We start from the raw sequence: 24795 nt of genomic DNA on the forward strand, positions 1-24795 counted from the left end.
ATTTGTATGATTAACAACATTACTGATGCTAATTAGACTGACTTGTAAAGGGAACAGCAGGGAATAGTACTTAAGTACATGTATCATCAGCTATTATTCAACACGCCATATTAATAACTGCATATTATATTATTATAACGCCACATGTTTAAATATCAAACTTCCGTTTGTATATAAAAGGGACAAAATGGTAAAAAAAAGTAGGACAATTTCCTTAATTCCCAGTCTATTGTCTAATTCCGAGACAAGTTAATGTCCACAGACAATTGCATAGCACTCTCTACAAATGAATAGTATGACAATAGGGACACTTAGGGTTTTATTCTAATGGATCTTGGTAATATCTTCAGAATATAATGTAAATAAAAACAAAAGACAATTATTTTATTTATTCAACCAGAAATTACTTATCATGTAACCTAGATTTCTAAAGGTCCATTTAGACACAACGATTATCACGCAACAACTTTTGAGCGATAATCGTTGTGTCTAAATGTGCTCATCTTTCCGTTTTCTGTCCAACAATGGTTTTCAGTTCTGCTTGAAAACCAGTGTTCGCAGAACAGCTAATAAGCAGGACTGCACTCTGTCCTCTGCCCAGGGTGAGCTGATTACAGCTGATAATATTTTATCAGCTGTTCTCAGCAGTCAGCTCCACCAGCAGAACAGCTGATAAGCAGGACGATATGCTGTGTCTTCTTTCCATGGAGCTGAATTCTCCATGGGGAGCTAGAGATTGCATTGTTTTCTCTTAGCAGCCCGTGGCTGAACAATTGAGCTAATTACAGAACTCAGACCTCCTGCTGAGTTCTGCAACAGCTCCCAAAAGCTCATTTGCATACAAATGAAGCTTATAAAGTTCTAATAACAATTAGTGCCTATTAGTACTTTATGCAAAATGATCGCTGATCTTTCAATCTTTTGAAAGATTATCTGTGTGTGTAAATGGGCCTTAAGGTGGGAAATGGGCAACTAATAAGCACTGCACAATACAACAGAAAAGTGTTACCTACAGTTAACATTGAAAGCTCTTAACATTATTTGCTCTTCTTAACATAAGCTTTCAGAGGCAAGTACCTAGTGTGATTATATGGTTAAGAGAGCCTCAGGTAATGCTGAATACCATTAGTTCTACAAATTAATGATTAAATCTGCAAGGCAAGCATTTTCTTGGTAGACTTCCGTACATTCCTGCAACTTTGCTGTAACAATTTTATGACAATCCAATATGACCGTAAAATTGACTGTAAGATAAGCTAACTTTTGCTTAAATGAAAATAGTGCTTTATGGGTATTTCCGACTAAGCAGGCAACAGCATAGGTATGTTGGCACTTACTAATAAGAATACAACCAATGGGCATTGTTCCCTAAGTTGCATAATCTGAGAAGGAAATAGATAAATGGGCCAATAATAGCAACTGTACCTAAGATCTCACTTTGGAATGTCTAACTGTATCATTTCCACAGCATAGGCAGTATTGTCCTTAAAACACTGTGGATGCTAAAACGAAGGAGTCAGAGAACTGTGTTAAAGGGATTCTCTATAACTTTTACTATTCTTGACCTATCCTCAGAAAAGGTCATCAGTAGCTGATCAGCAGGGCTCTGACCTTCAGGATCCCTGATGTTCATCTGATCCCTGGCTCACTGTCAGTGTTGACACTGCTAGAAACAGGTAGCTGGTTTGGTACTACAGGTACAGCTTCCATTGAATTCAATAGGTCGTCAATAAAATAGGTCCTGGAAAACCCCTTTAAGCACTGTGGCCTCTTATGAGATGTCCCCTGCAGAGTACTGCAACTCAGGGGTAGGACAAGCTGCCTTGGTGCTCTAGGCAGTGGTTTCATTTGCTCCTTCTGCCTTGATTCTCAAAGTCTAGCGTGATTGTCATCAGATGGACAACCGCTCATTAATTATCCCCTGTCACACCAATCTTTAGAATTTTTATTCATACAGGGAAGCACTGATTGGGAAAAAAATAAAGTATAATATTGTCTCTTTTCTTTGAAATCCAAACTATGTCACCTAATTGGCACCATAAGTAGCTGCCTACTCCATCTATTTCTCATGCCACCCCTCTCTATTCACTTGACACTTATCGGTCAGCAAATGATGGCATATCCTAGAGATCCAACATGCCATCACTAACCAAGATAGGAAAAAATTACATTAAAAACAAGACTTTTGAATAATTTAAAAAAATGACTATAGAGATCATTGGAAGCTGAGGAAGATGCCTACATGTCTGACCATTTTTTGTAACTCACTCTCTAATTTTTGCATTCATTTTCATAGGCATGAAAATATGGATTTTATAGTTCAGCTTGGAGAGAAACTCTTATTCCTAGAAGATGAAATATAGCAAAACAGATTAATGTGACCACTGATTTGTAAAGCCTCAGCAGTCACAGTAAGGATTTTCCTTTGACTGGATTTGGAAGAGTGTCATTGTTGTAAATATTCATGATTGCTGTACGTGGAAACTTCCTGAACAGCGGACAGTTCCTTTGTGTAAATTCCTGCAAGCATTAATCATGAATGGCCATAGTTGGAAAGGGTGTAGAGCTAAAGTTTGCAAGCACAATGTTCAGGAAGCTACTGAGATAAAAACAAACAATATTACTGGAGTAGTAATACTGGGGGGTACATAGATTAAAAGATTAAAAAAAGCTGAAAAAAAAAATATGGACCTGACTATGATAGTGCTATATTGTGGAATTCAGGCAGTCATGTATGTATATAAAATATGGATGAAATATAATATTCAATTCCGAAAGTTATGCTAATTAGGATCGCTCTCAGAAGAACATAAGACAAGCACATTTTAGTATCTTTATTACAATCGCAAAATCTAGTCCTCTGGGATCCAGTTAATTAGACCCATGAGAGGTTTTGGTTTAGAAGTTTTAATTAATCCATAATGCTGAAGTAAACTGCAGCAGACTATTAGATGATGAGACTATGTGCTGCCCAAGTAACCTTTTTAATTTCAGTCCAACCACTATAGAAAGTTATCAATAAAACATTTAACTTCCTCTCAGTTTCTTTCAGATTACTGGCTTTTTCTTCCAATAGTCTAAAGTCGATTAGTAAAGTATAAGGCTGCTTATAGATTTTAGATAGCTGCCGGCTGAATATTTGACCCTTCCCCATACAAATACATGCTCAGTCGATTATGTGTTGTGAATGTAGCGAGGGAGGAAGCTACTGCTAGATATCTCCGGAAAACAAAAAGATCAGGCAGTTGAAATCGAACTCCCCAATACTTATCTTCCTTGACATCCAATGTTGGGGGAGAATAGGGAGGTCCCTACATACATTGGATGATCAGCTAATCCCGCCATAATTGGCAGGTTCCACTGATCAAGATTTAACCCTTTCCAATCCACTGTCTGACCTCTGAAGACATTATGATTTACGGCTGTACAGCTTTGATGTTGGAAGACATCCGTCAGGGTTCTCTTACTGTATATTGCCAGCCTCTCTGCTGTCGGAGCCTATCCAACGTGTCACCTCATGCAAAACTGACTTAAGCCATCGAATAGCATCATTGTATAACAGCAGCAAAGCCCCTAGGAAAACCAGGATACAAATTCGGGTGCAAAGGGTTAATGTGTATGACTGCCATCCGGGAAAGCAAAGATCCAACAGGATAGATAGATTCATTTCTCTGTGCACCTTTCATTTTCCTAAGAGATAGTATCCAGGTGCTTTTAGACGAAATGTTCAAAAAATCGTTCAAACGAGCAAAAGTGAACAATATCATTCAGTTTAAACATATCCAATGACCGAACAACAATCATCGTACATTTTATGCAGTCATAAGTATCATCGTTGGCGTGTTCACTTTGGATTTCTCTGCCTGAGGTCATGGTGATGGAAAAATCAATAAAGAAATTTAAGAGGGGACTAGATGCCTTTCTAGAATGCTATGATATTACAGGATATAGACATTAAATAACCAGAAGGGCTGTTAATCCGGGTATCTTCCGATTACCAGTCTTGGAATCAGGAAGAAACCTTTCAAATGTTGATCCAGGGATTATTTTGACTGCCATTAGGGGGTCGGAAAGGAATTTTCTCCCCCAAAATAGGGTAAATTGGCTTCTGCCTTAATGGGTGTTTTCACCTTCCTCTGGATCAACAAGGGAGGTGGAAACAGGCTGAACTGGATGGACATTTGTCTTTTTCCAGCCTAGCATACTATGTTATTTATCATTCGGTTTAAACAGCATTCATTCAGTCCTTCTCATTCACTTGCACAGTAAACATGAGCGATTCTCGTTTGAACGATCCAACGATGTACATGCCTGTCTAAACAGAGCGCCCAAGCGAATGAGCTAGTGGTGACGTCACTCACTTATTTGCTCATTCCAACGATAACTGCTCATCTAAAAGGACCCTTAGAAATGTCTGAGATCCATCTATTTGTTCTGTTTATTCTTTTCCATAATATTATATACATTTTGGAAACTGGTTTAGAGTTATTTGCCCTCTTATGAAGAAATGTATTATACTGTATATTGACATTTGTTATCAATAACATGACTGTTAATAGACTTAACAAGATCTCTACTATCCTTTTTGTAAAGCGAAGGATAAACATTCTAAGGATGAAGGATTTTTATAAGGCTAAGAATATGCAATTGACATTGAGACATAATATACAGTCTAATTAAAGCAATTAGTATATGAAAACTTTAATTGCATTTTTATATTTAATAGCATTTGCCAGAAAGATAGGGGTTTGATTTACTACACAATCTTAATTCAAGTGTTTTGTCTCAATTAGTTGTCATGGTAACTGGAGTACTTAGCATATTGCTGAAAATAAATACTTGAAATTATCTAAGTAAACAATCTTCATTTTATTTAAATCATCCCACTATTCACAATGTGCTTGGTGTTCCGAATAATGAATTCCCTAACTTTACTAGCAGCTGTTTTGGCATAAAAATGAAATCTGCCCAATATGCCAGGAACCCAGATGTCTGTAGTTACTCCCAACACACAGTTTTATCACTCTCAAGTTTACACAAGTAACTATTGAAGCTCCTATGTTGTGAAATTCCCAATGGGAAGGAAGAACGCTTACTCATTCCCTCCCCATCTATACGCTGCATTAGTTTACATATGTTTTATAAAAGTATCATATTACTATATAAAAGCAAGAGTTAATACAATTAACACATTCACACGGCAGCTGAAGTGAGGAGAGTATCTATTTTTTTTGTTTTTTAAATCACTTTTAATGGATTTCTAGGGAAGGGCTTATATGTAAAGCCCTTCCCTGAAAAACAATTCAGGTGTGCCACAGACCATTGTCTTCAATGGAGCCGCCGCCAGCAGCAGTGGCTCCATTGAAGTGAATGGCTGCTTTTTTTTTTCACCAAAATTTTTCCTTTTCAGTTAAGAGCCAATATGTAAAGCTCTTCCCTGAAAAACAATTTGGTGGTGCCAGCAGACCGTTGTCTTCAATGGAGCTGCCGGCAGCAGAAGCGGCTCCATTGAAGAGAATGGCTGCATTTTTATTTTTTTTTACACTAAAATCCTTCTTTTTCAGGGGAGGGCTTATATGTAAAGTCCTTCCCTGAAAAGGAATGCAGGGAGCCGGCAGGCCATTGTTTTCAATGGAGCCGCCGGCAGCAGGCGCGGCTCCATTGAAAACAATGCGTGCATTCCCTATGGTGCACGCATGTCCTATCTTTGCAGGCACACACCTGCAAAGTACAGACATGTGCACACACCATAGGGAATGCAGTGTTGTAAATACAAGCATGTTTTTGTGTGTGCGTATGGACGCACCAAAACACGCTCGTCTGAACGAGCCCTTAGACAGAGTATTGTCTTTCTGTCTCCAGACATTTATATACTTGGATTATTTTTTACCATAAAACAACTGTCCTAAGCATGGCTAAAGGGGTTCTCTGGGACTTCGGGCATTTTTTTTTTTTGATGACCTATCCTCAGGACAGTTTATTAACAGATGATGGGAGGGGATCTGTTGCTCAGAATCCCCACCAATCAACTGATTCCTGGCACCGTTGTCAGTATGGACACCACTGGAAGCAGACTGCAGCACCCATATGGCAGTAGCTCAGGTTGGTAGTACAGGTGCAGCTCCATTGGATTTAATAGGAGCTGCGCCTGCACTACCAACCTTGGCTGCTGCAGTACAGGAATCACAATCTGATTTCCATACTGTTTACACTGACACCTGTACCAGAAATCAGCTGCTCGGTGGAGAATATGAGAGGCAGGCTCCTGTCATCATTTATTGATGACCCATCGTAAGGATAGGTCATCAATATAAAAAAGGCCTGAAGTCCCAGATGACCCTTTTAAGGAATGCATGAAAACCTTAGGGTACCCAGAGAAAGCTCATGAAAACACAGGACGCCCAAGCAGACTCCAAACAGATATTGAATTGGGGAAATTTGAACTAAAATGGTCAGTTCAAATTGTCATTAGTCTCTGTTCTGTCAAGTTTATATATATATATATATATATATATATTTATTTTTTTTTATTGTAATAGCATAGTATGCAGTGCTAGTTTTACTGATAAAAAGTACACACTCAACAGAAACTTAAGAGACTTTGTTAAAAGTCAATCGGATTCATCAGGATTTATTAGGATCTGTTTCACTATTTATTTGCCAAAGCTGTCATGGCTACATTAATGGAAGTCATGAAGCTAACGTGTACAGGGCCTAATATAGAAGCACAGTGATACATAGTGATTCTCTGATATTGGCAGTTGGGAAAGCTGCCTATTAAGGTTAGACAGTTATAGCAGCTAATTTATGAAGATCTATTGTATATTTGTTGTGTTTCCATAGGTTTCCATTGGGTTATCCATTATCCTTCTACACAAAGAACAAAAAATCTTTGAACACCGAGGGATGATCACAATAGCAAACAAGTTATATAATTACCCCATCAATTTCTATAATTATCAGGCACTGTCAAAGCACAAACTGCCATTAAAACAAGATGTTTGGCTCCCTATACTGGACGCAAGCAGTGAAAGATTACAATCTGCAACCAAACCATTAAATCAAGAGGAAAGTGAACCGTGCAACTCTAAATTACTCACCATTTTCCCCACAGAGCATAAAATTTATCTGTATTAATAAAAATTAAAATCTCTGCAAACAGACGGCATACCCTGTCATAAACGTAGACAAATCACTACCATTTTCATTAGATAGTAGTGATTTTAATTAACGATAAATGATATATACTGACGTTCTGGATTAGAAAATGCCACATAATCAAAAAATACTTGGCAGCAGATATAGACCACAAGAAGCATCTTGTCTGTATAGAATGCATTAGATTAAATGAATTTAGTTGTAGAAAGCTGCATACCTTCATCCGCATCAGTCACATTGAATGTGAGAATTGTTGATCCAATTGGTAAATTTTCCATTACAGAAGTGCTGTAAGAGCTCAAACTGAAGACTGGAGGGTTGTCATTGATATCCAAAATATTGAAATAAACTCTCACATATGAGGACTGCCCCCCGCCATCTTGTGCGCAAACACTCAGAATGTAATACTGTTGTACTTCAAAATCCAGTGGACGGGTTACATTAAATACTCCAGTCACGGGGTTGAGAAAGAACATGCCATCCTCATCATCATCGGTAACAGTGTAGGTGATCTCGCCATTAATACTGGAGTCATCATCTGTGGCCAATATTGCAGCTACAATGGAACCTGATTGTAAAAAGTGATAGAAGCAGTCAAAAAATGTACAGTAAAAATCACTAGGAAAAATGAAGTACAATGTAACTTAAATCTGTCAGATGAGAGTCAATTCAAGATGTATGTAAAGCTGAAGTCTCATAATGCTGCATTCATACCTGTGGCATGCCTTTCCACCAAGTTTTCGCTTTTCTATTCCATTTTTTGAATATAAATCAGACATACATTTTTTATGTGATGGAACACATTGATTTCAATTGGATTTATAGGCTTTCTATTTCTTCCATTCCTTTAGCTTTTGTTTTGTATTGCAAGCACTGCTTTGTTTCCAGTAAAAAAAATGGAAAGCTAATGGAAATAATAATCTTTATTTGTATAGCGCCAACATATTCCGCAGCGCTTACAAAACAGGGGGAGAACAGATCCAAAAAACAAAGATACAAAAATCATGGTTACATGTAGTAATCAATTGATGGAAACAGTAAGGGTGAGGGTCCTGCTCCAACGAGCTTACTTACTACAAATAATGGGGGGAATACAGAAAATAAAGGGCTGGAGATGTGTGCGGTATGGCGAGGTGGAGAATGAGGGATGCTATACACATAGACAATGGTCAAATTGTGTCAAATAGGGGCTGAATCGGTATGACTGCTGGTGGTGGTTGATTGCGGCTAGCAGGGATTGCAGTCAGTAGGACAGGGAGCATGTTATCAGGTGGAGTACAGAGGGGTTTGGTTTAGGAGATGTGGTACGCCTCCCTGACGAAACAAACAGAAAGACTAAAAATCACATTTAAATCAATTGAACCCATCACAGAAATGTTTATTTTGCTTTTCTATTAATAAAATGCAACAGTCAAGCGGAAACTAGGCAAAGAGGCATGGCACAGATGTGAATGCACCCTAGGATTATTTGTAGGTGAATTTGCATGACTATTCTTATGGTCAAGCAACTTTAACGTGGAAAAAAATTCCAACCTTCTTTATTAAATATCCAAAAACATAAAAAATGTACAGACATGTTCAGAGCTTGATCTATGCATTTCTGATGATATATCTATTCTTATGGTGGCTTCACATGAGCGTGTGTTTGTGCGTACATATGTGCACACCCTTGTACACGCAAAAACACGCATGTATGCAGGTGCGTGCTTTGCCTTCAATAGAGACGGCACTCCTGGCTCAGCCAATCACAGGCAGCTATCACTGAATGAATGACAGACAAGAGCTGACTGTGATTGGCTGAGCGCCTCAGCCAATCAGAAGCAGTTCTTTCAGCAGGCGGGGATTTTAATTCCCCACCTGCTCAAAGAACTTCATTGCAGAGCTGGGGACAGCGCAGAGAGGACGCCGCTGAGCCGCGGCAGCTGAAGAAAGATATGTGTTTTTTTTTAATTTTTTACACTAGTTTTCCTTGTTTTTCAGGGAAGGGCTTATATTTAAAGCCCTTCCCTAAAAAACAATTACAGGATGCCGGCAGCTGGATCCCCTACCGCAGCTATCTTTTGTGACAGCTGTGGTAGGGATTCTTTATTCCCCGCAGGGATGAAGAATTCCTTTGCCGCATCTGTCACATCTGTGACAGACGCAGCAGGGAATTCTTTATTCCCCGTGGGGATGAAGAAAACATCAAGTGGAAGATGTGTTCTTCATCCCCGCGGGGAACACAGCAGTGGCTGACAGGTAAGTGTATAAATATATATATATTTTTTTTTTTTTACACTAAAATGGTTGTTTTTCAGGGAAGAGCTTATATTTAAAGCTCTTCCCTGAAAAACAATTAAGGGGTGCCAGCAGACCATTGCCTTCAATGGAGCTGCCGGCAGCAGCTGTGGCTCCATTGAAGACAATGCATGCATTCCCTATGGTGCACGCATGTCCTATCTTTACAGGCGCATGTCTGTAAAACACGGACATGTGAACACACCATAGGGAATGCATTGGTTGTAATAGACGCGTGTTTTTGTGCACGCGTGCGTATGCACACACATAAACACACTCGTGTGAAGCCACCCTTACTCATGGCTTACTCAAGGTGTAAACATACCCCAAGAATATTTTTGGCTAGAAACTTTCAACTGCAGATGAATTTACATGGCTAGTCTTATGGTTCCTGTAACATCCTTCACTTGGGTTTTCCTGTCTTCCTATGAAGGGATCTACTCTTGTTTTGGCAAGAAATATACCAATCTAACAAGAACCCCAAATATACAGCATTATAAAAGCTCTATTAAATAGAAAAAAAGACAAGAACATTGTGTAGGACACTTAGATTACCTGGCATGGTGTCTTCTGCTACATCAAATGAGTAGACGGCTCTGCTGAATTTTGGGATGTGATCATTGACATCACTTATTGTGATATTTATTCTCATGTCTGAAGACTGAAGACCGTCATCTGCCCTAACTAACAAGGAATATTTAGATCGGCGTTCTCTGTCCAAGCGTTTGGTTGCAATCAAATCTCCTGACTCTGGGTCGATGCGGAAACTGTCATCAGCGCCGCTAATAATTGTATATGTTACAAGGGCATTAGGACCCTAAAAAAGAAATAACATATTTTTTAGGTCAGAGAAAGGAGCAGACTGAAGAAGGTAGTAAAGCAGACGTAATTGAAATGAACTTGCAGAAGCAACTAGAAATTAATACGAAACACATTTATATTCAAAATTGTGCTTAGGTGAAGCCTTGGCTGGTCAGTGTATAATTCTTCAGGTAAACTCTTATGAAAATGTGATGTAGCCTGAAGGTTTCCATATGATTCAAAAGGGATGTGGCTTTTGATATGATTTAATTAGAAGGAAGACCATAAGACTCCAGTCATTTTGTGTCTATAGGCTCCTCAGAGGAAAATATGGTACTGATGAATCTCTCAGAGTAGGGCTACCCATGCCCATTAGATAGTGTTGATTGAATGTTCATTTAACTGAAAGCCAACTTTCCTAAACTCCAATACATATATATGCTTGGCTGAGTTGAGCGAGCATATGTTTTGCATACAGGAAGAGTAGAAAGCTGCTGCCAGGCACCTCTGACAGCAGCTTATCTTTAAAGAACAAAAGGACCAGGCAGTCAAAATACAACTGCCTGATCCTTGTCTCCCCTGACATCTTCAGTTGGTGGAGAGTTGTAGGCTGCAATACAGATTAGATGATTGGCTGATATCACCAAAATTTATGTGCGCCTGGCCAATCTATATCTAATGTGTATGGCCAAGTCACATGTATCAGACTCTACAACATCCACCCTTCATAATATAGTCTCGTGAGGACTGTATGCAGTTCATCTGCTTTATTCTTATGAGTGCTTTCAATTTTAACTGCAAGATTGATTTTCTTTACATCCCTTGCTTCAACTAAGCCATAGATCCTTGGCTGTACGAAAGACTGCAAGTAATGTAAATAAAGCTGAATGCTATTGTAGTATCATAACATTTTCTTTATGCATTTAAACAACAAGGGAATTCGATGGCTGTGAAAGGTCAATAGCCTTAGCTGTAATTACAATTATAAACAGATGTTGTAAAAAAAATTAACTGGATTTATATCATTTCATTATTTGTTGAGTCGGATTTAGAAGTGTGACTGATATTGTGTAATACGAACTTGTAAATGATACAAACAGACACTTTCTATTATGTTGTTGAATTAAATACAAACCAAAAAATGGAAACATACAAAGAAATTAAATGTATTTTAATGTCAAATGACTGAAATACAGAAATCCATGATTTATAAAACAATCCGTAATGAACATTAGTATCATTGATTTCTTAACTTACTAATGTTTTATCAAACCTAACCCGATGTAAAGGTTATTTTTAGAGATGAGCGAATGTGCTCGTTTAGAGCAATTACTCGATAAAGCATCACTTTTTTCGAGTAACTGCCTAATCGGGCGAAAAGATTTGGGGGGCGCCGGGGGTGAGCTGGTGGTTGCAGGGGGGAGAGAGCTCCCCCCTGCTACCCCACGCTTCACCCCGCCGCCTCCCGCCCCTGGCACCCCCCGAATCTTTTCGCCCGAGTAGACAGTTACTCGAGTAATGCTCGATCGAGTAATTGCCCTAAACGTTCGCTCATCTCTAGTTATTTTGTGATATTTACAGTAATAAATATCACTCTTATGATTTGAAGAAGATGCATGTCATAAATCATATTGAGTATAAAGTACAGCATAAAAATGTATTAAGTATCACATAGAGAATAAAGCATAGAATAAGTCAAAATATAATACTATATACGTAATTATACAATATAATACAAAGTCATGGCCTCTCGTTGTGGTTGACTTTGTGTAATTTCCTGGTTGCAAAGTGGGCAGTGTAATCATGTGCATTTGATTAAAGGACCGACCCGTTAAAGAGCCAATATAAGCGTTCTACATACTGTAGAGCTCCACTGCGAGGTCTGCTGGTACAAAGTTATGGCATGCTCTTTTACAGATTATGAACTGGGACCAAGGAGTTTATGTATACTTCTGAAGTCAACCAAAGTCAAAGCTTGTTTGAGAATTAAAGTATCAAACCAAATGGAGTAAAGTAAAAGAATCACTAGCTATTCTATTTTTTGCCCCAAGTTCTTTGCCGTACCTGTAGAAAATTATTCCAATTTCACCTGAAGCGTTAGAAGAGACGAAACTCTATCAGCTCAGATTTTGTTTACTCTAGCATTTTCTTAAGTCTGATTATTTGAAGGACCCAATGCATGAATGCAAGTGAATTCTGGTGTAAAAATTCGAGCTACTTCTGCCTGAGGAAAGGCATTCATACTACGCTACTTTTCCTGAGGCTATTTTGAAGTAACATTTCATTTACGAGATGTACTGCACGTAGATGATGTATTAAATGCAACAACTAATGCCTATTCAGTAACCTAACACAACAATCTTTTCATCGTATTCAGGCAATTACTTTGATCTGTGTCTTCAATGGCATCTTAAGAATAGGTTGTCTCTTTGTATCAAAGTCATAACAAAGCTGAAGAAGAACATCGAATATACAGTACTGTGAATAAAAGTAGACGTTTCCAATTCATGAAGTAGTAATGGAATTACCCTGAGTTGGTAGAGTAGCAATTACAATAATGACAACTTCTACATTTTTTGATACTTGTGTCATAAGTTATTGTTAGCTATTGAAGATTAAGAAAAAAGCATCTTTGATTGAATTCTACTGTGGTTATACAGATTGAAAATGTCCAACAGATTCATCCTTAATCACACATTGACTATTTTACAAAGTGGAAGGCAAAACTCTAGTCAGTTTGGCCTTGGAAAAAAAATTCTTCCTGACTACATATTTCAGTCATTGAAATTCTCTAGCTCAGGCTAAATTCATCGTTCCCTCAATTAATTATATGTGCCCATAACATTAGGCACAAGATACCTGTTTGCTTTTTTATGTTGCTATTATTTTGCAATTACTTACTAATGGATAAACTCTTATTAGGGTGCCTTTACACAGGATAACTGTCGGGCGTTTAAGTGCCCAATAGCAGTCCTAACAATTATCGCTATCATATAGGAGTTATATAGTTCTTCAGTGAATGGAGGTGGAATGTATCGGAGACCTCTTCCTGCTGCCGACCTCCATTCAGAGTAAAAAGGCAGTCGTTAATACATAAACAACTACCTGTTTACATGGGCCAATAGTCACTTGGTTTTTAGGTGAGCTAAAAACCAAGTGACTCCAACAAGCGAGTGATTCTCACTCACTTGCTCTGTTTGGTCTCATGTTTACATAGGATCAAAGTTACCCATAATTGCTCTTTTGAGCGATTACTAGGCTGACTATCGGCTTGTGTAAAGCACCCCTTATTGTAAAGAATTCCTTCAATCAATGGCAAATCAAAGGATTTTCCTCCACCCATAAAAGATGCTTCCTAGTCCATTGCATAGTTCTTAGAATTACAATTTCATGCCAATTCATTAACAATTTTATCTGTTATCAGCAAAAAGTGGCAGTCAAAAGTTTATGAAAAGGGTATAACAGCAGCTATCTGCTATTGAGTTGTGGGAAGCAGATAGATGCTAAATGTCCTCCTGAACAAGCAGTTCCCAATCATTGTTCCAAAAGACCTGTATAAAGGGTCGGACATTGATTTGCAAGAATGCTGCCATCCAATAGGTGGCGCTGCAGAGGTATTGTTCCATCTGCCTTATTTGCATATATTTCCCAGAGGGACATGAATGGCCTTATAAGTCTCCTCACTCACCTTCTAGGTGCTTGCCTTAAGGAGTGATAATACCCCTCCTGACTCCTGAACAAGCAGACACATGTGGAAACTTTTTGGATGTGCCATGCAAATTAAACAGACTGAGACATTTTGGGTTGAATATATTTACTTTAGATACTGTATCTATTCTGAGAAAAGATTGAAGGTAATAAAACTCTTTCGACATTGAAAGTTGAGAACGATAATGCCACATTATACTAAGACCTGATTGGTATCTGAATAGTTAAACACGATTATACCAGTTATATACATTTACCATTCCACAATTAGAAATAAAATGCAAGTGGAAGGAAAATGTAAGTGTTAGTAAAGAGTTTTTATTATCCAGTGCTATGCAGAGCTCTGTTTTTTTAGCCAAATCTACAAAGATACTATTTAGATAAGGGCTGTAAGCCCCACGTGTCAGCAGAGGGCTGCTTGGTGCTGACAATGTTAACAATTCACTGACTTGTTATCATAAAAGAGAAATGAAATATTGATATTTCCTTTCTGTCAGTTACCACTTATACCAAGGTGTCACTTAAATATGTGATGTAAAAGATATTACAGAAATGTTAAACAGAAGGACCACAACTTTGGGAGAAAAGACCAGGTGTCCACAGTCCCAACAGACAGGCACTGCACAATACATTCCTTGTTTGAAAAGAGGTAGAAGATGTAGTCGGAATAGTTACTCGTACAAACGGCAAGCCGTATTAACTCAATTCTTAGGAAAATCCATGGCAAACTCTACATGTAACAGATTTCACCCCTTCATTTAATAAGGGGAAATTCACAATGAAAATCCACAGTCGAAGCCAAAATCTGCATCCAAATCCACATGGATTTCACCACCGATTTTGGAGCAGATTTTGATTTGGCTCTGCACCAAAATCTGCGGCAGAGTTTCTGCTGTTAAAAATTCACTACATGATGATAGCCAAGTATTCAGGCAGGTATGAATTCTGCTCTGTTGTCCAGCTTTGTTATAGGAGTTGAACAATTAAATTATCCAAAGCGCCAGGTTCTATATATGCCATACCCGAACGATGCCCGAAGGAAACTGTGGACTATAATGGGTCCGTCCAGCTTTCAGCATGCCACCCCAATTTCATTCAAGATTGCTTCATAGATTTTGCCCCCAATCTACACTAGAAATTCTAGAGCCAACAGTGCATAAGTGAATATGGCCTAAAACCATTAACCATTAACCATAAACCAATTTGTATCCTGGTTTTCCTAGGGGGCTTACTCTTTTTCTGCCATTATACAACGGTGCTATATGCTGGCTAAAGCCAGTACTCCATGAGGTGAAACGTTTGATAGACTCCGACAGCAGAGAGGCTGGCAATATACAGTAAGAGAACCCCGACGGATGTCTTCCAACATCAGAGCTGTACAGCCTTAAATCATGATGTCTTCAGAGGTCAGACAGTGGTTTAGAAAGGGTTAAAAGATAAAACCATAAAAAACAAAAATCTTATATTAAAAAAACATAGAACAACTCATGGTAGAGAGTCCACGTCTCTAATACTAGAAGGATTATTACTTTGCAACTATTTCTGCTATTTGCATTTTAATGTTTCCTGAAAAATGAAAGAAATGACCAACAACAATTCTTTTAGGGCCCGTTGTATTTTTTGGCATAATGGACCGTACTACTAGTATGTAAAATAACAGTCTAAAGTTAACCACTACCAGTAATTTATGTAACAGTAACTGAGCTAAAAATTTCCCACTACACCTGGCCTTCAGTAGTACACAAGGTTCAGCAATCTGGTATCATGGATTATCAATGTTTTCAAGAGTTAAAGGGGTTATCTATGACTTTCAAACTGATGACTTATCCTAAGGCTGCATTCCCACAAAGTATATAGGCTCGGTTTTCCCGCCGAGCCGATATACGTCCTCCTCAACTGCAGGGGCGGGGGAGGATGGAAGAGCCAGGAGCAGGAACTAAGCTCCTGCCCCCTCTCTGCCTCCTCTCCGCCCTGCTGCACTATTTGCAATGAAAGGAGGTGGGACTGGGGTGGGGCTAAGTTCCGTGAATTAGCCCCACCCCCGCCCCGCCTCTCCCCATTGCAAATAATGCAGAGGGGCGGAGAGGAGGCAGAGAGGGGGCAGGAGCTCAGTTCCTGCTCCTGGCTCTTCCATCCTCCCCCCCTGCAGATGAGGAGGACGTATATCGGCTCAGCGTGAAAACCGAGCCGATATACGTTCATGGGAATGCAGCCTAAGGCCTTAGTCACACGGGCGTTTTTTGCCGCGATTTGCGGATCGCATGACAGATGCGCATCCGCAAATCGCGTGACCAGGGCTGAAAATCACCCGAAAAAACTGCTCCTAGCCGCGTTTCAATAGAAACGGGCGGGAGCTGTCCAGCGCATTGAATTCAATGGAGCCGGCAATACAGCCGGCTCCATTGAAAGCAATGCGCTGCGGGCGATCGCGGGATGAATTGTCGGGAAGGGCTTAAATATATAAGCCCTTCCCTGCAATTCATCCAGAAATGTGTAAAAATAAAAAAAATATATATACTCACCTTGTCCCGGAGTTCAGCGCGGCTGGCCGGCAGTGGATGTGAGTGGGTGTGAGTGAGAGCTGCCCCTGAGCCCACTCACACCCATTCATGAATTCATGAATGGGTGTGAGTGAGAGCTGCCTCTGATTGGCTCAGCGCTGAGCCAATCAGGGGCAGCTCTCACTCACACCCACTCACACCCACTGCTGGCCTGCCGCACTGAACTCCGTCTGCCGGGACAAGGTGAGTATATATATTTTTTTTATTTTTACAGATTTCTGGATGAATTGCAGGGAAGGGCTTATATATGTAAGCCCTTCCCGACAATTCATCCCGCGATCGCCGGCAGCCCATTGCTTTCAATGGAGCCGGCTGTATTGCCGGCTCCATTGAATTCAATGGGCAAACATCGTTCTTCTCTGCCACAGCTGTTACAGCTGTGGCAGAGAAGAATGATTTGTCTAGTATATGCTCTCAATGGGGTCGGCGCTGCTGCCGCCGGCCCCATTGAGCGCATATAGAGAAGAGAACAGGAATCGCAGATCGCAGATAGGTGCAATCTGCGATTTCTGTTCTATAATTTATCGGATGAGCGCATAAAAACCGCTCATGTGTCCGATACCATTGCAAAGCAATGGTTTTTAAAAATCGCTAGACGCATGCGCATGCGCAAATCGCGCGAAAAAACGCCCGTCTGACTAAGGCCTAAGGGTCCATTTAGACCAGCAGATTTATCATTTAAACGAGCGAACGAGTGAATGATGTCACAGTTAGCTCGTTCGCTCAGGCAGCCTGGTTATACATGTAGATACATTGTTGGCTCTTTCAAGCAAAAAATCTGTTAGTCATTCACATTTGCTGTATAGGTGAATGAGCCAACTGACTTACATGCCTGCATAAAATGAACGACGAACAAAAAGTGAAGATTGGCGCTCATCGTATGGTCAATGGCGCGTGTTTAGACTGAACAAATATCATTCACTCTCCCTCGTTTGAACAAAAAAAATTTTGAACGATATTTTAGGCTAGGCCATCAATATTAGATAGAGTGGAGTCTGACTGTTGGCCCCCCTTGCCAATTAGGTCATCAAAGAAGATCAAAGAGCTATTTTTTTGCCAGACACAGCTGCATACTTTTAGTAGTGGCTGTGCCTGGTATAAGAGCTCAGTCCCATTCATCTGAATGGGCAAAAGAGTAATAAATTATAATACCAGGGTCAGCTGCTACTAAGTATGGAGCTGTATCTGGTAAACAACACGCAACAGTCAGTCCTCCACCGATCTAATAATGATTGTCTATTGTAAGGACAGGCCATCAATCTTAAAGTCTCAGAAAACCGCTTCAATAATCGTAATTACCAAGACATGCTGAAATGCTGAAGATCCATGTGATAAGCACATGTAATATGCATTAATAATGTATTCAGCTGCTATGTAATGCACTGAGAGGATATGTGTGAGATATTTGTTGAAACAATTGTTTTTGTAATGATAAATTAAATTCAGCACTAAAAACTTCATTTGATAGAAAACACAGATGGAATTCCATATGGACACATTAGCATTTGCCCTTGCAGAATTCCAATGGCTATATGTAATATTCCACACGTCTTGATCTTGTACTTTGATATTAAACATGATCTGTAATGTCATCAAATATGCCATTATTAATGATATTACTTCATATTGATAATATTTCATTTAAATTATGTAATAGAGAACTGCTGTTCCTGTCCTCAATTATAAAAATGACTTTTCAGTGTTATACAGTATACCCTCCACATGTATGTTTTTGGCAAACACATATATATTCCTCTACTGCCCGAATACTTGGCTGTCATCTGTGCTTTCTTTTCATGCTGTCTTCTCTATCAGTACAACATCTCATTCTAAACAGAGAGGCCTGATTTTCAAGTTCTTATGGACAGCAACCAGTCAATTGACATACTTTAATGGCTGTTAAATGGCATTTACCTCTCCACCCAGAAAACAGGGAGAGGTCAAGGGGATATTTCTTAAAGGAAGTCTGACAGCTCGAACATACTGTCCAATCTTCAAAAAGTATGTTTAGAGCAGAAGGAGCTGAGTAGATTGATATATAGTTTTATGGGAAAAGATTTAGTATAACTTGTATTTTATTTATTTATATTTCTGCTTATTCTGAGCTGAACTGTCCAATGGGCGGAGCCATCAGTGATTGACAGCTTGCTCCGAATGTACAGTCATACACAATCACTAATAGTACCGCCCATTGGACTGTTCAGCTCAGAATGAGCAGATATATAAAGTTTCCCATAAAGCAGATATATATGTTTTCTCATAAAACTATATAACCATCTGATTAGCTTCTCCTGATGTCAACAGTGTGGACAGCATCTTTGAGTTGACAGATTCCCTCTGTGCAGCCCCCTAAAAATCATCATTGCTGACAGAACAATCATGTACAATCATTTGGCCTCCATATATTCTAATTTGGCCAGTGTGAAGGCCAATTAAATGGAGACCAATCTCGTTGATCATCACTCGTCATTGGGATGGCATCAATCAATGTAAAAGGACCTTCACAGTAACTTATTCCATATTATAGGCTACTCATGCAGAAAGGTTAGGTGTCATATAGATGAATACACTGTATTATATCTGTATTTAACTGTACATATGTAGATCCCTAATTGTACTGTAATGGAATTACAGAACTATGTGGATCTGAACTGTAGGGGGTTTGTTGGTTATTACATCTGGAATGCAATCAATTACACCCAGGTACAACACACCTGTCTAAATAAAACCTGAATTTAAACATAGGTTAATGCACCAGGGAGTTGAAAGGCGAGAAATGAATAGGGCTGTGAGGGGAATGAACAGAACAAAGTGACCCGAGGGGCAAAGTACAAAAAATTTGCCAGTAGAGCCTATAATGTTTTGGGTTATTTTTATCTATGCCTATAGGCCACTACTCAAATTGTCAAAAGAACCAGTCAAATACAACTAGTTCCTAAAGTTCACATCCTATGACATCTACTTATTCATTTCTACAGAAGTAGTACTAGTCAGTTTGCTTTGCAGAAATGCACAATACATTTACTTCTTCTCTATGTCTCTTCGTACTTTGCGATAAATGTTTCATATTAGTACAGCAATACTTGTTTGAATAGTTGCAAATGGAAATCTCTTCCATCATCATTACTCTGCTCTGACTCAGAAATGTTAAAGGGGTTTTCGGACATTGGGGGCAATGTGGGGACAAGGTGTGTGTAAAATTAAACAGGCACATATTCACCTCATGCTGCATGCTGCTCTCCCAACGCTGCTGCCTGATGTATCGGTCTCTGTTTACATTGGCTGCTGTTTACCCACGTAACCTCTGCAGCCAATGGGAAGCCATCAGGGATGTCAACAGTAACATCCCATAAACTGGCCTCGGGGCTTCTACATTAGAAGACCACATGACAGGTTTACGGGACATCACCAGGCCTGCTAGCTGGGTGATGTCACCTGTCAGAAATGGCAGTCCAGCACTGCAGTGGGTATATTTCTTTTATATAGTTTAGGGCAAGGGGAGTCCAAAGCTATGTAAAAGAAATACATTATAGAACTCCTTTAAGAATACATAAAAAGTTAAAATAAATAAGAAAAAATTATGCATATTGGAGTGATGTTCAGTATAGGCATAGACAGAATTCAGTACTAAATAATATAAATCCAGGCAATGATAACTGAATTGATGTGGGATTCTAGAAGATTTGTAAGCATTTTCTAGTCAATGTTGTTATTTATAGAAACCAAATGTATGTCTGGATGTTTCATCTTGGAGTTCTACATCAATCTCATATGTGAAATAAAAAATGTAAAAGAAAGTTATAAATACCTCGTCAGCATCTGTTGCAGTCAACTGCATTATTTTTGATCCATCTCCAATGTTCTCTTCTACTGTAAGGTCCAAAATATCTGTTGGAAATACTGGTGGGTTGTCGTTTATGTCCTGAAGTGTGATTTCCACCTGCAGAAGAAACCATAACACAAGGTTACAAAGCTATCTACAAATGACTGGCTATATTATACATGTACATTATGGAAGATCTTGTTCAACAATGGTCGTACACAATGAATAAAAGTTGTGCAAATCTGTAATTTTTGGTGGGACTGGACTATGGGTCTTTAGACTCTTCACCAATTTAAGATGTCAAATGAAAGAAGGATCTGACATGTTGGATTTCTACATTCCTGGTTGTTTCCATGGCAGAAACGTTTTTTAACTTCTCTTGGTTGAAAAGAAAACTCATGTTCAGCTAAGTAGAACATGCATTTATAGGGAAGACCTAGTATAGCAAGTGTAATATCTACCCCCCGATTCAGCACATCAAATCTATTCATGACCTACAGTGAAGAAATTATAACACTTGATAAGACATTGAAGTTTTCCATACAATGGCAGTCCAAATACAAACACTGGTAAAGCCATATATAGAGGTTGAGGACATCAAGAGGGGACTAGATAAAAGGCACATAGGGCCCAAGAACATACTTATAGAAAAAATGGATGTACAAACAACCAGGGCAAGGAGACCATAACAGACATCACAGAAAGCAGTCAAAGTTAAGTTGTTCATTAAGGCTTGAGGAAGAGATGTTATGTAATTCATACATTCAGAAAGTCTCCCGCTATAAGATTTTTTTATTTCATTTATTGCCACGAACCACTTTCATACCAACAAACCATTTACCACTAAAGTCACACCACGTCTGCTATTTACATGGCGGGGAACTGTTGTCTTGCTGTTTCTTTGAATGCCATTCAGATGTTTACCGACCCTCCTCCAAAATTCATGTGTCATCTTTCCGACATATTCCAGAAAGCAGATACACCTTATTTTATAGACCATTCCCTTTGTACTGCAGTTGATGAAATTATGAAAACTTGAAAAGTCCTTACCTATGAGAAGATGTGACACAGCTGCTACAATGATAACAGCTAGCTGGACGATGACTGGGCACCCATGTTGTCTGTTAATATGGGGGATACACTGGCGAAACTATAGGGGATGCAGGGGATGCAGTTGCACCCGGGCGCAGGAGCCTTAGGGGGCCCATAAGGCCTCTCTTCTTCATATAAGGAGCCTAGTACTATGAATAAAGCATTATAGTTGGGGACCCTGTTGCAAGTTTTGCATTTGGGCCCAGGAACTTCAAGTTACACCTCTAGGTTAAGGGATTAAGAGAAGTTGGGCGGCTCCAAGATAAACTTTTGCACCCGGGCCCATCAGCCTTTAGCTACGCCCCTGGGGGGATATAAGTGGCTATTCACTATTAGATCACCCACTGACCTACCTCTTCTATAAGTGATACTTGGAGTGTCCCCCATTAAAATTCTAAGCTCTGGGTCAATAGTTAAGATGTTCCAGTGTCAGTAAGAAAAATGTCTTGAACCACTCTAGAGGCTCGATCAAATGTTGCAATGAGCTGGGTAACCACGGTCCAAGGAGCTTTGTCTAAGCTCACCGACCTGGCATATAAATTCCTCTATAGAGGAGCAATTATGGTGGATATACTAGCCAATTGGGATACCACATTTAAGAAGAAGACGATGACAGCTTTCCCAGCATAGTAATACGAAAGCAAACATTCATAAAATGTACCACACTCTAAAATTTTCAAAAAAATGTCAATATTGAATATATGAATTTAAAACAGCATTACTGCTAAATTTACTATATAAGGTTCTTAGTACGCATTTTGATCAAATTGTGAGAGCCCATCTGCCCTCTTTGAATGGAACCCAACACGAGCAGACATACCCTTCTTTGGGCCTAGGCCTTGTAAATTAATTCGGGGCAGATAGTAATTAAAATCAGAACATATTCATCCCACGTATATATCATGTCCATACAATTGGCGTTAAGATGAGGATGAGCGAATAATACCCCTCCCTCAGTGCAGGAAGCAATTTAGATCTTCATATTTTCTTTGCTGTCTTTGCTAGTTTCAAACACTTTTAAACTATTCATATAGTAACGGTTTTTAAAAGTTATCGGCGTAAGGTGGCCTTGGGGGCATTTGGACTTAATCAAGTGTAAATACAGTCCAAGTTCACAGGCTCAGTGGCATGTAACTGCCAAGAGTTGGCTGAAAACAGCTATTCAGCCACTGAAGAATGTAATTGACATACAGATGAGGGGAAATAAAACACTCTTTGATATGTTTATACATTCAAATCCCTCAGTGACAGAATACAAATTTACCATTTTGTACGAAATCACAAAACTTTTCATTTTTTGTCATTGAATTCTAAAAGCAAACAGGCTTATTAGCAGAGAAGCATCTCAGGGTATGCAATCAGTGAAATGGAAGAATATGCCCCCTTCTGCAAGTGCTGTTTATATGGTCCTCTCTGTAAGATGCACGAACAGGCAATATTCACATGGCATTTTAATAAATGAAGTTGCTTTATAGGCAGGCACTCAGATGGAAGCTTGAAAGACAGAGCTGTTTGTTTTCTTACATGTGAGATGGACTATATATACCTAACCTGTGGAAAGGAAAAATTACACGACTGCTTCACGTCTACCCTGAGAACAGTTTATTCATTTACTCATTGTAGCACTGAGCGGCACCAGCAAAACAAAGGACCAGCAGTAATGCAAAACTTGGTGCAACAAGCATTTAAATCTTGGCTCTGTTGCTCTGCATGTCATATTATGGCTGAATGGCTAGAGACAAGTTGAAGAACTATTGGTTAGTGATGCTGCAAGCTAATGTTACTGCTTAGGATGGTATACTGATAGATAGATAGATAGATAGATAGATAGATAGATAGATAGATAGATAGATAGAGACGGAACTATAGAATAATTAACAAAACATATACGTGGCAGCGTAATGGCCCAGTACAACGGGGCCCCTCCATAGCTGTATGCATGTGTTTATCTATGTATTGTCAGTGTCTTCTGTGTTGCATGAATGATTTGTATTGCATAGCTGCAGCACTGAAAGGGTTACCTCTCTGGTATGTGAGCTGACTGTCTGGAAAATGTATCTGTTTGTTTGACACGTGACTTTGTGTGATATATATGTATTTTGCAAGGTGCGTGGAAGCGATTCATTCTTTCTGTCTGTTCTGGAGCTGCAAGAAGACTACACAGGCACCTTCAGCCTGTGCGGCCCAGAATGGAAGAGGCGGAAAAGAGTCTACAGCTTACCCTGGTACTGCCGTACCCAGGAGATATGAAAGGACTTCTTCCATACCAAAAGTGAGAGAATGAGGAACCGCCATGCAGCGCACCCAGTTTTATCAAATGTGAGTGTTGACGGGTAGATTGTTGGAGAGAAGTGAGCATGTTGCAGGTATCAGGACCTACAGATAACGAGACTGTGGTTTCTCCTGTCCACCCGTGAGTCCTCCCTGTCACACCACTTTGATATGTTTGCACTGGTTTCCTGCTGGCGTGTATTTTGGAGTTGTCAACAAGTTATTACAAGTAAAGCGACCAGTCACCCATCTGTTTCCGGAGGCTGTGTCTTAAAAGAACCCTGTGTGTGTGTGGATTTACTCTGACAACTAGGAATTCCCCCACGGAGGCTGTACAAGGGTGAGTTTACTCCACTATCCAGGAATTCCCCTGCCCCCATGCTGGTGTTTTAACTGACCCCTAGTTTCAGCGGCTTTTTCCCAGTGGCGCATTGTAAAGGAGAAGCTGTTCAAAGCTGCAGACAGCTTCTCCATTGTCAGGGTCTCAGTGCATCGGGAGTCTATGTCCCAACCTGATATGAATAGACTAATAAAACATATTGCAAAAATGCTTAGAATCACTTATCCTGTACAATAAATAAATAATGGTTACACTTTAAACTATGACTGCTGTAATCGACAAGTGCATGGTGAAATAATGATTCTTCTGCCAAATGGTCATGTCAAAATAATTATTCATAGGTTGCATCCAAACCAAGATACGTCTCTTGAACAGCCTTTTATTTTTGCCCAATAAGCTCTAACTGAAGAAAATACATTTTACCCTGTTTTTAAACATACATACAACCTTGGGATGGTAAGAACGACAACTACCACTGAGACATCAGTGAGACACAGTTTAATAGTAGAAATGAGCATCGGTCTTTTCGAGTACCTGATTACTCGTCTAAGCACCATGCAGGGGGCGGGGTGGAGTAGGGGGGGGGCGAGATCTCTCTCACTCTCTCACCCGCCACTCCTCCCGCATGGTGCTCGGAGGAGTAATCAGTTACTCGAAAAGACCAATGCTCGCTCGAGCATCAGCCTTAAACGAGCGTGATCACTCATCTCTATTTAAAGGGGTTGTCTCGCGAAAGCAAGTGGGGTTATACACTTCAGTATGGC

The 24795-nt window shown here is 39.6% G+C and overlaps 1 protein-coding gene across 1 annotated transcript in view; it reads right to left on the reverse strand.

Moving 5' to 3' along the window:
• FAT4 (FAT atypical cadherin 4) overlaps positions 1–24795 on the reverse strand; it is a 214969-nt gene that overhangs the window by 55278 nt on the left and 134896 nt on the right. Inside the window, exons 2-4 of the mRNA XM_066573773.1 lie at positions 20314–20445; positions 9991–10252; positions 7376–7726 (exon numbers count right to left, since the gene is read on the reverse strand). Coding sequence (XP_066429870.1) covers positions 7376–7726; positions 9991–10252; positions 20314–20445 — 745 coding nt within the window. The remainder of the gene's footprint in view (positions 1–7375; positions 7727–9990; positions 10253–20313; positions 20446–24795) is intronic.

This window comes from Eleutherodactylus coqui, chromosome 7 (assembly GCF_035609145.1).
Source record: "Eleutherodactylus coqui strain aEleCoq1 chromosome 7, aEleCoq1.hap1, whole genome shotgun sequence".
Classification (NCBI taxonomy): domain Eukaryota; kingdom Metazoa; phylum Chordata; class Amphibia; order Anura; family Eleutherodactylidae; genus Eleutherodactylus; species Eleutherodactylus coqui.